This window comes from Micrasema longulum, unplaced genomic scaffold, assembly GCF_059751315.1.
Source record: "Micrasema longulum isolate JH-2025_06_02 unplaced genomic scaffold, ASM5975131v1 h1tg001578l, whole genome shotgun sequence".
NCBI classification, from domain to species: domain Eukaryota; kingdom Metazoa; phylum Arthropoda; class Insecta; order Trichoptera; family Brachycentridae; genus Micrasema; species Micrasema longulum.
The window spans coordinates 344,090-363,377 of NW_028278761.1; the positions used below are offsets into that span (position 1 = coordinate 344,090).

Sequence of the window (19,288 nt, forward strand, 5' to 3'; positions counted from 1 at the left end):
TGACAACTTCTGTTTTCTTAAATTTGTAAATTTGTAACCTCGGCTTTGTGAGCAAGTTTTAGCAAAAAATACTAATTTATGTATAGTGATTACAATATATAGTTTTGTTTAGATATCACTCTGACGACGAATTACGAAATCCATCAAAATAAGGGTGGAACAATAGTTTTTTATGTTTTCAATTTGTTATAGATAGTATATTTTTTATATGTTGTATAATTAGAATAATATGTCTTTAATATGACGTTGTATGTAAAAATATAATAATGTAATACAAATGAACAAAAATATAAATTATTTTTAAATAATTAAAAAACTGAGTCAACAGTATTTTGAGTAGGTAGGTTTACATCTTATTTTAATTTTACTTCATTGGAAAGCCAACAGACATTTATAAATTTATAAGATACAATTATACTATAAATACATATCATAAAGTCCAATGAGAGGCTTCCACATAATATTGTTATTGTAAATATTGTCACATAAAAATTATACATAACATATAAAACTAATCATACAAAACTTATAATATTACTAGAAATGTAAATGTAATACATATTATTAAACATATATCTACTTTTGAATATTGGTCACACAGTTGCACATTATAATAAATAATACAACTTACTATAGTTGACCATACAGTGTACATTTATAATGTGCCTACATACAGAACTGCACATATCCTGCATAATATAGGCTGCGGATTCAAGGCGCAACATCATAACTTGAATTATTTTTGGAAATTTAATTTTTAAGGAAGTTAAAGATATTTTATTAATATCAACACAATTTAATTTCTGATTACACATATTGCAGGTTCTATTTACAAATAAATTTTGAAAAGATTTAGTGGAACATTTAGAAATTTAAAAAAAAGATTGGTTTCCGGTCTGCGTTACTGGGACTCTAAAATTAATAAGTGATAGAATCTTAGAATGAACAAAGACTTAAATCAAGATCCGAATGTATTACAATAAACAAGTAGAACATTTTCGAGAAGGGGTAGGTAATAACAGGCCTAAGGACCTGTCATTGGATGGCTTAAGTGTTTCCTATATGTAAGCTAGGCAATACAGATAATTTGTTTTTCCAAAATGCAGGACAACTTTGCCGTTGTCGATGCCTGTGGGGAGAATGATTGGTCTGTTAATCAGCCTACCGAGAGAGATGGATCTTTTACATGCTGGGATTACCAGTTTTAGACTCTTCCTCTCTAACTATGTATCATAATATATGTATTAGTGACTTATTCCTTATTGTTTATTTTTGTTTATATGGACCTTAATAATCTATTGTGATTTTTTATCATGTTTTTGTAGATACGTAATAATATAATTTATTTACATTGTTATTGGCAGTAGTGCTGTATTGTATATTGTATCTACATTTAAATAAATAAAAATATAAAAATGAATACTGTTTAACCTACAGCATTCTGCCTAGGTATGTTTAAACATCGATATTTCTTTAATTCTTCCATCTGTTGACGTTTGTGGAGTAAAGAAGCTGAATGATTTTTTTATGTGGGTGAGATTCATTTGGCTGAATTATTTTACCAACTAGGCAACATAAAACTATCATCAAATTAATTATTATCAAATTATTTCAAGCAAGACATTAAAAATGTTGGGCTTTATTTTGAGAAATACAAAAAATTTCAAGTCCATCCGATCATTGAAAATATTATACTGTTTTCTTGTAAGAAGTAATTTAGATTTTAATTCATGAATATGGTCACCCTGCTATAATGTTCATGTTTATAATATAGAAAACATTCAACATAAATTTCTACGATTTATAAACTACAAACTAAACATTCCAATACAAAATGTGAATTATGACTATTTATTAACACTGCTTAACCTAACAACACTTTCTGAAAGAAGAACTGTTAATGATCTCATTGTACTGTATAAAATTGTAAACTCTCTTTTTGACGCACCAAAAATACTTGAATTTATTAATTTTAGAGTACCTTCTGTCGACACTAGGAGTACTTTATTGTTTCATTGCTCCAGTACTTCTTCCAACCAACAAAACAATTCATTGATACCGAGACTGCATAGGTTAGGTAACACTTATGGAACGGCTGCAGACATTCTGTCCAATTCTTTACTATCTTATAAGTCCACAATATCAAGTTTATTTGTAGCTGCTCGTCAAACTATTATTGACAATTCAATTTCATAAATTAAACAAAAAATAATTACTTGTTTATTTTTATTACCTTATATTTCTTTTTTATTTTTTACTATTATATCAAATTGCACTGTGTAGTATTGGCAAATACGCATTTCATAGATACATATTTTTATTTCTTATTTTTTTGTAATTACATATGCTTGTTTGTTTATTAATTTAACTTTAAAATGTCTATCTTGCTTACCGTAACACTTTATTTATTGTTTGATTTACAGAATTTATTTCATAAGCTTATATCTTTGCATTTTTTGTTTATATGCTTACTGTTTTTTCTTGCATACCTTTGTTATTGTTGTTTTTTTTTTTTACTTTGTAAAACTTTTTATCATATCCTTTTTAACTAATTTCACAATTTTTTTCTGTTTATTATTCAGTATGTTAGCATGTATTTCATTTTTATTTTTTGTAAATGCCTTTTGGGCGTTAATGAACAAAATTAATAAATAAATATGTATTGTAGGATGCCTAGAAGAAGCGATGTTTATATTATTATGGCACCCTACTTAATTCAAGTAAAATGCGTTATATTGATATATTTTCGAAATAAGTAGGTACATGTTGTATTTCAAAGTAAATTTTTCACAATTTTCGCAGAAGAATATACATAAAACCCCAGACAGTAAATACCATAGCTATGGTAACAAGATACAAATATGAACGAAGTAAATATCATTCTCACAAGAATGTTTGATTGTGTATCTTGATTTGCTGTCTCTTTATTTCCAACGCAATAAAAAAAAAAAAAAAAAAAAATATATTTTACAAATTGAAATTGCCGCGAAAACGCTTCATTGCATTGGCCACGCCCCTTATACGTCACAATTCGGTTAAATGTTTACTGTAGTTTGTGACCGTTTAAATACATAGTCCTAAATTTCACAACTCTTGACGTCACGATTGTCAAGGCCAATTTTGTCGCGTTTTTGTAGAGGCGTATTCTTTAAGAATTTAATTTTTAAAAAATATGAATGAAAACGTTTTTCCATAATATCGTATTGATTATGAAAATATAATACAATATTATTTTAATTAATTTCACACATTTTTATCGGTATTCGTAATATGTGATATTTCCGCATTATTTGTTCAATCTGAGATGTATTTAGTAAGGGAATAGCGTATCTATTTTAAACAAATCAGAAAAATAAATCGTTTAAAATAAATGGCAAGTAAAAATACACCGAAAGTTCTGATTTGAATTCCCAATACAAACTTGTAGCGTGAAAACTATGTAGACAATCTACTACCCTTGATTTTTCAATTGTAAAAATACAGTTTCACGGCGTAAATTTTACAATTTGATCTGAGTTGTAGATAAAAAGAAAGGAATCGGAAAGGCACACGCAAAATCTAGACAATTTACGAGAATTTGAATATTTATAATATCTGTACCACTCGATTACGAAACGTCTGGCTTCTAGATTTATCGTTATATTAAATCACATCCCTTATTCATAAATGATATGATAAAATCGTCGTAAGATTGGATCATATTTTGGCTGGATAGTATTTGCATAATAAAATTGATGATTTTTAACAAAATTATTGTTATTACAACGTTCGTTTTATTGGACCTATTAAATTACAAATAAAAGTGTTCCTTTGCCACTCGTTAAGAGAGTTGGATGGAAAACACGGCTCCTTATAGTACGCATATTTTGTGTAGATTTACGTCTTGCAAACCTAATAAAATAAGTTATTTTAAAAAACAATAAATAAATATTTTGGATTTGGAAAAGCTGAGTGGAAGCCTGTTCAATCAGATTACATTATTACGATACATTTGTGACACAAGACTTTTTATGACTTTTAAATATTAGAATCAAAAGGATCTAAATTCTGGTCGTATACTACTTTGTTTTAAGAATCCTACTTTTTTTTAATATGATCGAAAATTCTCATTTATATAAAAAAAATATTGCTTTGGGTAAAAAAAAATTGAGGTTATTTTAATTTTACATAATCCATAAAAAACTATATATGTAATTATAAGATATTTTTCCGTGCAAAAAAGGTTTTTTTAAAAAAAGAGACGGTTTACCCATTTCAGAAGAAAATATGAAAGTCAAGATGTTCACAGAACTAAATAAGTGAATGGATGAAGGCCTATGTTTAAACATCCACATTTCCTTAACTCTTCCACTTGTTGACTTTAGTTGAGAGCTGAAACTTTTATCATGCGAGTGAGATTCATACGGCCTCAAAATGTTTTCCCTCTCTGTTGCAACAAATTTAGATCTAAATGACCTCCTAGGGAGGAAATCTTGCCTGTCTACAAACATTTGAATATACTTAAAACATTGTTATTAAAAACGATTTTCATAAAAACGAACTACTTTGAACTACGTCACGAGTTCTTGGGAATTAACCAATCAACTACAGCGTTGTTGTGAGTTGTTATAGATTTACGATTTTCTGGAAGCCAACTTACCAGTTAGGACAACTCACCGACGATCACTAGTGACGTCACGGACGAAGTTATTTCAAAATTACAACAAAAGATAATAGTTATTAGCTCACATACTTACGTATTGTAATAAAAGCAATTTTTATTGTGTTTTCATGCCGGATGGAATCTAATCATATAATATTGATCGATATAAAGTACATAGAAGACATATAATTTCCAATGTCACAATTGCATGATAAACAAAAAAGGAATTAAAGAGTAATAAAAATATTTTTAACGATTAAGCTTTTTTGATTATTAATAACTATAAATATAACTGTATAAAACAAAATACGCAGAAACGTTGGGAGGATCATTACCGCGCTTCTTCTACAGGTAAAATCACTAAAATGTTTTTCCCAACGCTGGCTGATGCAGCAAACTTCCGTCGTCATCATCAAAGTAGTTTCGAAACGAACCAAATTTTTACTGGACACGGAGCTATGAGAAGTTACCTATATAGGTTTAAATGAAGGAATGATGACTATTGTCCATGAGATTATATTTCTTCACAGAGTATCAAACATTTGTTATTTTAGTGACCATTTATCAGTTGACAAAGCCATAATTTTGAAGCAGAATGCAGGAAAGATGGGATATTTTTAACATATGTCTTTAACACTGTCGTTAAAAGTAGTTATCACGCGCCATTGTTCTTGGACTTTGCAACAATGGTGATTGGACTCATAAAGGTAATAAACCAAAATCAGTGATCGAACATCCCATTTCCAAGATAAACAAAAATGATTTTTTTCCGACTACCTTAGCCTTGTACATGAAACGTAAGGCTACTAAGTTACAGGGTTTCAAATATATTTTTAAAAAATATTTAAAAAAACTATGAATAAAAACAAAATAATAAAGTTTATTACACCATGCACGTGTCTCAAAATTAAAGTCTCCATTTTACTTTTATGCAACAAATCGTCGAGATCGTAGAACAACGACGGATGTGCGAAAAATGCGACTTTGACTTTCTTTTATATTAGATGTTGAAAATGATACATAAAGGCTTTATATTTGAAGCTTGAAAAAAGTAAAATGTTTATATCTAACCCAAGAATCCAATAATACACTTTCGTACGTATCAAGTTGTGACGTGGCGATCAATTTTTTTTCAAACCTCTCATGTAAAGTTAAAGACAATCACATGTAGTTCTACGATCTTGACAAAATGGTCGAGATGCGCTGAGTGCAGCGTAAATTTTAAATGCATATATGACACTACATCGAGTGCGGTGTAGTGTCATATATGCAGCATTCAAGCCAGATAATGCAATTATGAATTTAGGTTATTTTAATTACATACGTAAATACTCCGTTTTCCTAAATGGGGCTGAAACGTGGACAATGCGTGCCTACGAGAGGAAGAGGATCGATGCATTCAAGATGTGGTGTTGGAGAAGGCTGCTGCGAGTGCCTCGGACAGCCAGAAGGACAAATGCATCGATACTGGAAGAGCTCCATATTACAACTCGTCTATCAGTGGTGTGTTTGAGAAGGATACTGTCTTTCTTTAGACATATTGATAGACGTGAGCCAGACAATCTAGAAAAGGCAATAATGTCTGGCCGAGTTGAAGGTAGGAGAAGCCGGGGTAGAATCCCATATAGATGGACTGACCAAATAAAGGTGGCTACGGGGCTAAAATTTGATGAGTCAGTACGTCGAGCTGAGGACAAACTGGAGTGGAACAGACTAATTAGAAGTGTTCATGGTGATCACGATCCTCAGCATTGAGGGACCGACTTGGAAGAAGACGTAAATAATAAATTGCAGCTAGTCATTAGCATCGGAATAATGTAAACGACATAAAACTTTAGTTTTACGAATACAGTATTAAATGACTTCAATCAAATATCCGAAAACCGCAACGAATAATATAAATACACATGAGAATATTTACATCGATCGGTAAAACTTTGAGTTCAACGATCATGGAGTTCAAAAGAATTAAAAATAAACAAGAGCAACGGTTCTTAAAATGTCGTACGTAAGCAACATACTAGTGTTAGTTATTGCTTACCGAAATTGTGTAAAGAAATATTTTTTAAGATTTAATTACATTTTAAGCATAACATATTACAACAGAGATTGAGAACCTTTTAGAGAAGGGAAAAAATAGGTCTTGGCATCTACAGGGCTAATGGCATGTCATTGGCTGGTTTGAGTGGCTACTATACACACTGTGTAACATTCACCATTCTGCCTATCTTTGAACATCTATGTTCCTTCAATTCTTCCATCTGACAAAATTGAAATATATTTTTAGGCGATGCCTAGTATCTGGGAGAAATAATTCAATCAGATGAATCTCACCCACATCAAAAACGGTTTCAGATCTTTTACTTCACAAGCATCAACAGATGGAAGAAGTAAAGAATGAGCTAAAACACAAAAACATGGATAGTAAATCCAAAAGTGTCGCAATTAAAAAATATTACGTCTAATATTTTTGATAGTGATACTTATTAATGTAATTTATATAAATGGTGTAAACTACGGTTTTGTGTTTTTTATGTTATGTTTTCTTAATATTTCGGATGTATTAATTATGTATTGTCACAAAAATGTTTTCTTTTTATGCACGGTCCCAAATGAGTTTTTTAAAAATAACTCCTTGAAGTAAAATATGTAATATGTATCATATGTTTTATTAATAAAATATAATAATAAAAAAATAATAATGGAAGGAATAAAGATGTTCAAATATAGGCAGAATAGTGAATGTTACACAGTGTGTAAAGTGGCTACTTAAACCAGCCATAACAGGTCATAAGCCATGAATATGCCTAGACTTTTATATTCCCTTCTCTAAAATGTTCTCCATCTCTGTTGTAATAGGTTAATATTTAAGGCTCCCTAGGGGTTTGAATCCAGTTTTGTCTACAAAAATTATGACAAACTCAAAACATTGTTAATCATTTTATTGCACCGTGAAATTTCTTTTAAAATGTACGAAAGAAATAATGAAAATAGTTTCAAATTGAAAATATAATTTAAATAGATTTATCAATAAGTCATCATTTAAGAATTAGTGAGTTACCATTTTTAAAAGATTTCTTAAAACAACTAGGAGGTAATGCGATAAAAAAAGTAAAAATAAAAACAGGATAGTTTTTTTTGGATTATTAAGAAAAATAAAATACTGAATATTTGTAATTTATGTTTAACGGGTTGCCGGAAAGTCTTAAGGAAACTAGAAAGATCTCTATATTTAGCAAAAAATGTATGAATTTGAGATATATAATTTTTAAAGTGTCATACTAGTTAGAAAAAATGTTTAACATTTAGAATCAATACTGTAATACAATAATATGAATGAGTGGTATGCAAAAATAAAAACTTTGAGAAGAACAAAATAAATGTTCAGGGACGTACTTTATAGATTTAAATCATCCTTTCACATAGTTACTTTGACAAAATATTTCTTTATTTCCTATAAATTTTGCGTATAAAAAAAACTGATTAAGTTTCATTTAAAACAAATGTATTTATTTTTTTCCTTCAAATTGCTTTTGAGAGCAAAAAACTTTTCCCTGAGGTTTATTTTATTTAATAAAATAAATAAAACAACTTTGTTTTTAACCACTAATTGACTTTTTTTCTACCGACCGGTTTCAAAGCAAACAAGCTTCTTTGTCAAGGTTTACGTAACTAATGAAATCTTTCCTATTTTATTTTTATCATGTCTACTAAATACTACACGTGGAGCCTTCAATCTTTAAGTCAAGTCTTTTTTTCCAAAAAGGTTGGTAATTTGATATGATTATTTTCGAAGCTAGACATGAGTGGAGTATTTGGTTATAAATGATTTTTTTCTTATTATGCATCACTTTTTTAATTTCTAAGATTTCTAAGTAGTCTAATTTTAATATTTTATTTTCAACATGAAGTATTTTTAATCCAGTGTCTTTAATAAAGTTATGATTATTTTTTATCAGATGGTTTGCGAATTCGGAAAAATTATTATTATTTAAGTTACTCTAATATTAAAGTTTCTTTTAGTGTTTCCAATGTAGATTGAATCGCAATCATTACAATTTAATTGGTATATCCCAGATTTATTTTACTTATGGGCTTTATAATATAAAATTTATATTTTTTTATTTATTTAAAAATAATACAAATAAAATAATTTACATAATTTTATTCATTTTTCAATATTGTATTATTTCCAGGAGTAGTCCCTAACTGATAATGGGAACAGATAATAATAAAAATAAACTTAAAATAATAATAACAAGATTTCAAATAAAATTAATCATAACAAAATAAAACCTAATTTTTTTTTGCACCACAATAGTCCAGGACTTCTAATTACAGCGATAAATTCCAGCACAGAACTCTCACATTTAATTTTTGCAATCTTATCGGGAATCAAATCAAGAACCCTCCGTGGGTAATGCAAGAGTCTTGCCATTGCACCATGGGGACCACTCCAAGATAAAATAAAACTTGGTACACATATAAACCTGGTTCACATATTATTTATATTCTTTATATTAAATATACATTACTTTATATTTGTTTTTTATTATATATTACACCATATTATTTATGTTTAAGTAACATTATGTATTTTTAGCACATATGTATATTTTATATTTATATAATAACTATTATTATTTTTTTACATTTGATTAGCTATGCATTTATAAGTAAGCAGTTATAGTTTTTTTGTTATTGTTTAGAACTAATTATACCTTAAAAGATAAAAAATCTCCATATTAGATGGAGACTATCCTAACCAGAGGACGCTCCGTATTTTTTTTCTATTCACTAGTTTTATTAAGATTCCCTAATGTTAAATATGTATCCCTATATATGCAATAAATTTATAAAATAAAATAAAAATGAGCACGGCACCAACTGTTTAGTTATGCTGCAGTAAAATAACTCTGTTTTGTAGTATGAATGAATGCCAGATAAAAATTAAAGTTGAATTTGTAACCGCAATCAATTCAAGAGCTATGCGATTTCTATCATAACACTGACTGTATTAATTTCTTAATAAACTTTTCATGGGTCTTCCTTATTATAACCTAGTCACTGCACGTCACTGGTACCTATTGTATTATACTCGTATGTAGGGCTTTCAAATGTGTATCGATTTTTGTTGACACGAAACAGTCATAAGAACATTACTAATCCAATGCGAACATGAATGTTTAGAATTACGTCTCGTTGCGGTCAGTCTAAGCTTTACTTTCAAGGTCTGCATGGCATAAATGCTGACCATGTGGTCAGTAAATGGCCGAGTAGGAGAAGATCCTCTAATGCAATCACAAAGGAGCATCTTGCCACGTGAACTGGACGATTGCAGACTCTATTAACCCTTTGTAATGTATTTGCTGGAAATGCGCTTCGAAAACTGTATGCGAGCGCATCAGAATTTAAATTTATTTTTTTTAGCGAATTCTAAAAAATAAACGAAAAGGAAGCGATTGTGAGCCAAAAAACAAATCTCCTTAATCGCTTGATCATTATGTTGATTAAAAATGCGAATCTTGTAAATAGTACGTCGCGCGTCGGTGGTCGGTTGAACAATAATTGCAAATTCATTAAATTTTTTCCTTTTCATAATTCAGGGAAAATGCTTCCAGCTTTCGAAAATATTTAATAAACAATCAGAACCAATTAATAATAAGTATTAGCAGAATCCATTTTTTTAAATATGCACACTCTTTAACAAAAGATTTACTAAATATTTAAAAGTATATTTCTTTTAAATTCCGTACAGTAAATTAAACGTTTTTTTCTCCATTTCGTTTACAACTTTCACTACCTATTAGTCTATTGTTTTTAAATACACTATTCGTATATTCTGTTTTTTCGCAAGCAACGTTAGAATCTTAATAATATTTCTATAATAATCGTTAATTTATTTAGTTACGTACATTTTTTTAGATATATTTAATAAAACATATTGATTATGAAGCTTGAAATACATGCACACACATATGAATATATCAATATGCGTTTTACGTGTTTTATTTCATTGGAATCGGTGACGTCAAATTTACGTCAGACGAATATAAAAATAAAATATTGCGTGAACTTAGAAGACAGTGTCTATTTTAAGAACTCGAGAGATCAGAGATAAAGCCAGACTAATCGCTGAAATAAATTTGAAATCATAATTTCATTTGGTGAAAATGTTAACAGTCGAAGAATCGGGATTAAAGGGGTTTAACAGACAATAAAGCAGTCTCAATGCGTTCTGTCTCTTGGTTGAGTTAAGGGGCTCGTAAATCAATTTGTTAGTCATCCACGTGATGTTTGATATTGATTAATGGTTCTACTTCTGTCATCAGACAAGAATGGTAATATATCCGCGTATCGCGTAAGCTAATAGATTAAGTACGGACGATTAGTATGACTTTCGCTACACCAGTTGAAAATAAGTGTGTTCCAAGAACGCAGAGCGGATACAAAACATTAATCAAAATTCTTAGCGTGGTAAACCAGAATATTATCTTTATGTAACAGCTAATACTACCAAAAAGCGCCCTTTATAATCTTTGATAGGCGGGAATGATTTACAGCATAGGTAGTGTATAATATAGTTATAACGTTTCGAGCTTGTCCAAATCTTTGTTGACATTTAAACCTCAATAAATTTAAGCCTCCACCCGTTTTACCTCAAAAGCGAAATTTATTTTTTGTAACATATGTACACATAGCTTGTGAATGTAGGAAATTAATTACTTTTCTCTATTCTATTCTTGTAAATGGGGGTCAGTGCTAAACAAGCTCCAGTCAGCACTGCGACCTGTGTACGTCTTTTGTAATGGGTCCCCGTAAATTAGTTCTCACCCTCCAAGTCTTTAAAGAGCCGGGCTGTTGAATGGAGGGCGCGTGCTTTCATATCAGATCTATTGGCCGCTTGCCCATCACATACCGCACACCGCATCTGAGATATCGCTCTCACATACTCAGGTTTGACCAATGGTCCTACCTTAGACATGGCTTCTTTTGTGATATAAAGCATCACATTCACACGACACGCGTAAAAATGTTTCATCATGTGCATTGCAGAACCAACTTGTAAAAGTTTCAAAGAGATCTATCTAGCTAGGTGTTTATTCAATCTACAATACCCTGTAAAAGCTTTAGTTACAACCGTCACTTTGTTTCGGCTTAGTTTCATTAGGTCGAAAACAAATCTTCGCGAGTGCCCCTTCAGTAGTTTGTTCGATCAGGTGCTTTTTGCCTGAGCATTATATTCTGCCTTCGGGCGTACGACCTAAGTTCATTGCGAGGAGCATATTCGAGTAACCCACATTAGGACTTTGGACTAATGTCTCGATGTTTGAGTGACCAGGTACCGAAATCAGTGTTATGCATTTACAAAAATGTTTTGAGTATGTCCAAATGCTTGTTGCAACAATGTTTGGAGTATGTCCAAATCAGCGTTGCCCAGTAGGTGAATTGGTTCAGCCGGATGAATCTCACCCGCATGATAAAGGTTTCAGCTCTTTTACTTCACAAAAGTCAACAGATGGAAGAGTTGAGGAAATGTGGATGTTCAAACATGGGCAGAATGGTAAATGTTACACAAAGTGTAAAATGGCCACTTAAACCAGCCAATGACAGGTCATACGCCCTGTAAATGCCTACACTCCCATATTCCCTTCTCAAAAATGTTTTCCCTCTCTGTTGCAACAAATTTAAATTATGCTTTTACACTCATCGATACATTATTTTTCTCTTCTCATATGTATTTTTTATTCAGCGTTGCCTACTTCACCGATTTTTCTGTAGATTTATCGATTTTTTTGAGAATCTGCTGACTCACCAAATTCAAGCAAAATTTCATCCATTTCTTATAGATGAATTAACTGTTTTTAAAAAAATATGTGTGAAGCTAGAACTTCCAATAAGTTGTTCGGTACCTAGTACTAAAGCCTAAAACATAGATTTTACAAACATGTACTGTAAATTGTAAGTTATAATATAAAATAAAAACACGCTGTTTTTTCCATTTTGCAGAGGTGCGACCCCCATCCAGAAAAGGCCAGCCCGTGACTGTGGAGTTTAGTATCTACGTGGTGGATGTTAATTCAATCAACGTGGAAGATATGGATTTCCGGTAATCATTCACCACATGAAGACTATCTCAACTCATTTGTTACATTGATCGAGATATGAAACTAAAAGGATTAAAGTTTCTTCACCCAAAGTCAAGACGATTATTTAAAAGCTTAAAATAGTTTCAAAGCCGCTAGCTACTTTGAAAACCACATTTTTATTTAACATAATATTTCCAATAAAATCTGGTTGTGGTTCCGTGGTAGACTTGTGTTACGTATTTCGAATCGAAATCAGGGATTCGCTCCTGTTCTACAACAGTGTAACAACTTTAGTAATGGGCATTAAATTGAAATATTAGGGTTTTCTCATAAGAACGTAAACATTTTCATTTATTCAATGTATATTTCAGACACTTTTAGCAGTGTGCAATGCTTGCCTCGTAATGTATCGTAGTTGTAAAGCGTTTGACAAACATGTATGAGGCCTCGGGTTTGATTCCTGACGTTAACATGAAAAGTTAGAATAAGATATATATTGCTATAATGCTATTATACTTTATAGTTTCTCTAGTCTGGCATCTGATGGTAAGACTAATCATCAAGCTTCTGTGTAAGATATTAGATACTATTTTTTTTGCATCACAACAACTGTGGTGATAATACTTATTAATTCGTTATAACAACACGCTGCAATTAGTGTACAAATGGAAAAATATATCTTATAAGCTAAACTTATTTTAGATACTCGTCCATTAAAAGTCCCTCAATGACTATAAAAAATAATAATTTGTTCAACGGATGATAATATTATTTTATTTGGATTATTTTCAGAGTTGACATGTTTATCCGTCAGACATGGGTGGAATCAAGACTTCAACTTCCAAACGATATATTTGAAGAGGGAGACGATTACGTAACGCTTCCATCGGAATTTTTTGATAATTTATGGCACCCGGATCCATATTTTCTAAACTCTAAAATTACAGGTATTTAACCCCAATGTTAACAAAAAACTGTATTTCATGGCTACTTAATTAAAATTCGCAGTTTGAACCGAGCGTATTATTAGTCTCCTGTTTGCCATTTGCGTGAGAAAATTATCAAAAAATATCCTATAAAATGCATTAGTTTATTAACGTAAACGCTTGGCGTGCGAATAATTATCCGTGTCTGTGGTGTTCCTTACGAGTATTATGTAATTGATGGGAAAATGTTTTATTTTAGAGATCGCGACGTTGACTCATAAATTTTCTTCAGTCACTCTGTACAAAAATAAAACTGTGAAATATGCCGCCCGAATGCACGCCATTATTGCGTGTCAAATGGAGTTTCAACTTTATCCAATGGATATACAGTCCTGTCCAATTTACATAGAAAGCTGTAAGTATTTTGTAGGAAATTTACATTTAAACACCGAGAATATTTTTCGCATAGTGTAAGACATGATAGCATGACAGAAAACGATACTAATACTATAAATCGGGATGGCCAAGTTGATTACATAAATTTCGTGTTATAAAATCGATGTATTTCCAATTTCTAACCAAGCTTCAAGCTAAGGTCATGTTTTCTGCTTTCAGTTTCTTATAATAATCAGAAAGTTCGCCTTCGATGGAATGTAGCGGGAGTCACAATCAACCCGGAATTAAAATTGCTCCAATACCATATGGGTGAACCACTGAGATTAGAAGAAACAGATGCGTTTATGGTAGAAAAAGATGGTCAGTTTCATTAAAAACTTCAATTTATATTTTCAACAAAAGCTTTCAACAATCACCCATAAAACATTTATTCCTTTTTTTTGGCAATCCAACCTGATAAGGATGATTTATATTTATTTACGGTAAATTTAGTTTTGGAATACTATGGTAATTATCACACCCGTCACCTTCATATTTTAAAGATTATTATAAAACACGCAAGTATTTCAATAATGACATACAATTTTAAAAGTATTGAAGAAAACCTATTCCGACGATTCAGTGGATTTAAACATAAATAATAATGTATTGGGTTGAACTTCCGACTGGGTAACGCAGCTATTAGTGTTTTGTTTTGACTGCTTTATCATAGAACAAATATTAGAAGCATTAAATTTTGGAAACACCTTGTGAATAAAGATTTTTCAGGGACTTGGAAAGTTGAAAAAAATTCAATTAAATATCAATAATAACAAAGTGGCGGCCTCCGTGGTGTAGTGGTCAAGACGCTTGACTCACGCACGGAAGGTTCCGGGTTCGATTCCCGGTGAGAACACAAAAATTAAAAATGTGATTTTTCTCAAGCCTGGGTGCTCTTTGATGTAATTCACCACTGTAATTAGGCCTCCTGGCCTGTTGTGGTGCAAAAAAAAAAATGTAAAAAAAAAAAATGTAAAAAAAAAAAGTTAAAATTGTTATAAATTATTGTTATGACCCTTTGATCTATCAATGATGTAAACAACAAAACAAATTTATTTGCAGGGAACTATTCACGTCTGGTTGTATACTTTCGATTTGAACGTCAGATTGGCCATCATCTAATACAGACCTTTGCTCCATCTTCTTTGGTTGTGATGCTTTCTTGGTTCAGTTTTTGGTTAGACCTGGACGCCATTCCTGGTAGAGTTACTCTTCTGGTCACCTGCATGTTGACTCTAGTAACTATGTTTACTGGTCTTCGAGCTGATATTCCGCCAGTAGCTTATGTTAAGGTAAACGCATTGAAATCGATTTAAACTTTAGTTTTTAAGTTAAATGTTTTATGTTCAACAATATCTCATTTGATTTCGTTGCAGGCTTTGGATCTTTGGATGGCTGGGTGCATGGTTTTCGTGTTTGCTGCTCTCGGAGAATTTGTCGTTGTCAAAGTTCTTGATGTTCAATACCAAATTAACAAGAAAAAGTCTCAAGAGGGGATGCCTAGAATCATTCCAGTGGTAAGATATACATTTTATTATTATCTTAGTAATGATAAGTTTAACATAGTGCATTCGAATGAGTATAATCCACCTGCAAAAACACTTTTATCTTGCGTATTTTAAATACGAGAGACAAAAGTTTTTTCTACGGCCGCAAGAGGATTCGGAATATCACCCCATACAATATATAGGATACAATATATAGGTTAATAGACAATTCAGGAAATTATGAAAGTATTTTTAACACCCTAAATATTTTCCACCTGATTTGTATTATAGTAATTTTCAACTTCTTAAAAATCCAGTATATTCGAAAAATCAAGTCTTTTTTATTTATTCCAATTTTTTCTCCGTATTTTACAATAGGTATATATAGTAACAAATACAAAATACACTATTACATAAATACAAAAAAACCCACAAAGGCATGGGCCTGTGTTTGGGTATAAATTTTATTTAAAGTTCAAAAATTGCTACTGGAAGAATACGATAGATATAAAAAAAAATCTAATATTAGGACACAACTTTTTTCTCAATAACAATGTAAAAACTATAATAAAAGTATTATAAAGTCTTTGTTAACAAAAACTCAAAATATATATTTAATTGCGTTCTTGTGATTTACCCAAATATTTAATTTTGAGGGCCATTTTCAACGAGTTGTAAATAACTTACTATTAGAAAATGGAATCAAGTTGGGGTAGAGTGGGATTCAAACCACAAACCTTTGGTCCGTGAGTCCGAGACCACTAGCCACAGGACAACGACCCGATATTTTTGATTAAACCAAGTGGTCTAAGAAGAAGTTTGAAAAAAAAATATTCGTTGCCTATTACGTAGGTGAAATAATTCAGTCAGATGAGTCTCACACACACCAATAAAGGCTTCAGCTGTTTGACTTCGCAAAAAATATTAGATTTTTATTTATTTATTTATTCATTCAAAATTACAAAATTAAATATTTATGAGCTTATTAAGGCTTTTTAGGCTATGCTCGTGTCAAGCCACAATTAATAACAATAAAAATACATAGTAAAATTAATTAAATCAAATAATAATGACAAAGAATCACAATCTAGAAAAAAAGGTATACGTAATAAATATGTTGTAATGAAAAAATGTGGATGTTCAAACATATCCCAAATGGTGAATTTTAAACTATGACAGTTTATTAGCCCTGTCCCCCATATTCGCTTCTCTTAAATATTTTCAGTCTCTGTTGTAAAACGTTATTTTTAATGTATTTTCCAAAGCAGAAGTCTGAGTTAAAAAAAAATTCAACATTACTTCTAAAATAGATTGGAATGATATGATTTTCTTATATATACCTTCGACAACATACATATAAGCCCATTGCAGCTGTGCAGGTGAAGTAAATTAACTGACATTTCAAAGGTAAAGTAAACTCATTGTTTATATTATATTTTAGGAAGCATTATAATCTAAAAATCTTTTTTCCCGGTTCTTTATGCACAAAACATCCATTCTAATTAAAATAATCAAAACAATAAAAAAAAACAAAGCGAAAAGCTCACAGGTTTCAAACTTTTAATACAAACGTTTCTTTTTTTCTCTAGCAATGGGCTCGTGTATTGCATAATATGTACAACTGATATATGACGCTCTAGTTTTATCTTAGAATTATTAAAATAAGTTTCCATTATTACTAACGACACAATGAAGAACTTCAGCCCTATATTATATTTTTACATTTTTGACACTTGTGAAATAATATTTACACACATGTCCTACCTCATTCCATAATAACACCCACTCACCCACCCTCTCACACACTTACACTAACACAAACAAACCAGCATGTATTGTACGAGTATTTAATGTATTTCTGTGGATATCTGTCTTTAGTTTTATTCTCTGTATATTTTATTTGTTATATTAATTTACATATATTACTGTTGATATCCCTAATAAATAAAATAAAAATAAAATGGGATATTGGGTAGAATAGATGTTTTCTTGCGCGCGGTAAAAATTGGAGCATTAAATTGTTCGGCAAAGTTTCCTGGAAACATACAAAAAAAAACATTTTAATAAAAACGAAATACTTTGAATTACGTCACTGGTTCATATGAATCCACCTTCCATTTGAGAATTTTAGAAGATTTCCGGTTTGTTTGCCGTGGATGGACCAATGGGAAGAACTCATCGAGAATAACCAGAAAAGAACCTTTGACGTCATACGCGGAGTTATTTCAGAAAAACAAAACAACAAAAAAACCATTAACTTCCTCATAATGAAGCTATAGATAGTTTATTAACTTTGTGTTTGGTGTAAGTTTGTCTACCTATCTTCTTAATCTCGTGTTATTTTGCAGAGGATAAATTCCACTGAGAAAGGTAGTTGCAACACTGTGGCCGCTTGGGACAACGCGGGAGTACGCTGCAGGAAGGTGGAAGTGGTATCGCCATCGGGAAGCAGCACTGGTCGCGGTGTGGAGAGGAGACAAAGCATCCTCCAGGTGGCCTGGCTGGATCAGGACACGGGGCAGGAGAAGGTGCTATGGAGGGAGATAGACAAGCTCTCCAGGGTCATCTTCCCAGCCGTCTTTCTCTTATTCGTCATCCTCTACTGGCCAGTGCTGCTACTCAAAACCAAAATGGTTGCGTAACATCATACCTTGAGTAGTGCCAAATAACTGCTCAATTCAGAATCTAAAACAAGATATTACTTTCTCACGTCTTGGTGGTTGGTAAACTGCATTTTCCAATCATCTTCACATTCATTCCGGCGACGGTTAACTTTCAATTGGTTCTTCTTTCAGTCTTCTCCAAGTTTAATTTTATTTTTACAGTATTCTTCTGTTTTTTGCGTAAAATGACGCCATAATTTGAAGAGTTCTTGGCTTGCTGTAAAATTATTCGAAAGGGAAGTTAGGTTGTGTTAGGTAGGTATATAGGAAGTGGCTTATTAAATCCGTATGACTAATGTTACAAAAAATATGTTTAAAGCAGACAATTCATTCGCATATCAAACGTTTCTGCAGAATATTTTTGAAGCGTATATTGTGCGTTCTTAGTATTTTTATCTGTCGCAGCCGGATAGTCATTTTAGCCAGAATACATATTGGCTAGCCAAATTACAAAACAGCGCCGTATTGTAAACGGGCTAATCTAATCCATTGTTAGCCATACTGTCAACACTTGGCATTTTACAATTTGGATAGAGAAGTTTAGCCGCTTTGTAAGTTGGCGAAGGTTTAAGATATTTTGAGGCCCTCAGTTTTAAAAATGGCCAAACGCTAAAAATAGTGGCCAAAGCGGCCAACTGCATATTTAATACTTAATAAAAATAGGGTTTTTTGTTATGTTAACCTTTAGGCTAATTGTTCAAAGTGTTGATGGCACCAAATATTATCAAATATTTTTTTTTGTAAATATTTAAATAAAAAAGTGCTATTACAGATTTTCGAAAATTTTTCAAAAATATGTATGGAATTTGGCCATCTTTGATACTGAGGGCCTCTTTTATACTCTCTTAGAATATAGCGTTAGGGGCGTTAGCGTTAGCGTAGCGAAAAAAATACATAATATTGTTATACTGATCACAGTATAATAATATTATGTATTTTTTTATTAAGGAGACAAGTAGGTATATTTCATTTTCAATAATTTATTCGTTTAGGTGAGTTTTATATCCTGCTAATTTTAATGAAATAATTGTTGTTTTATTACTTA

General features: G+C 31.2%; 1 protein-coding gene across 1 annotated transcript in view; it reads left to right on the forward strand.

Moving 5' to 3' along the window:
* The window catches only part of alka (glycine receptor subunit alpha alkaliphile), a 69,035-nt gene extending 50,813 nt beyond the window's left edge, over nt 1-18,222 (forward strand). The window contains exons 5-11 of the mRNA XM_088236582.1: nt 12,653-12,752; nt 13,525-13,679; nt 13,918-14,073; nt 14,274-14,414; nt 15,156-15,385; nt 15,470-15,610; nt 17,929-18,222. Coding sequence (XP_088092708.1) covers nt 12,653-12,752; nt 13,525-13,679; nt 13,918-14,073; nt 14,274-14,414; nt 15,156-15,385; nt 15,470-15,610; nt 17,929-18,222 — 1,217 coding nt within the window. The remainder of the gene's footprint in view (nt 1-12,652; nt 12,753-13,524; nt 13,680-13,917; nt 14,074-14,273; nt 14,415-15,155; nt 15,386-15,469; nt 15,611-17,928) is intronic.
* The last annotated feature ends 1,066 nt before the right edge of the window (nt 18,223-19,288 follow it).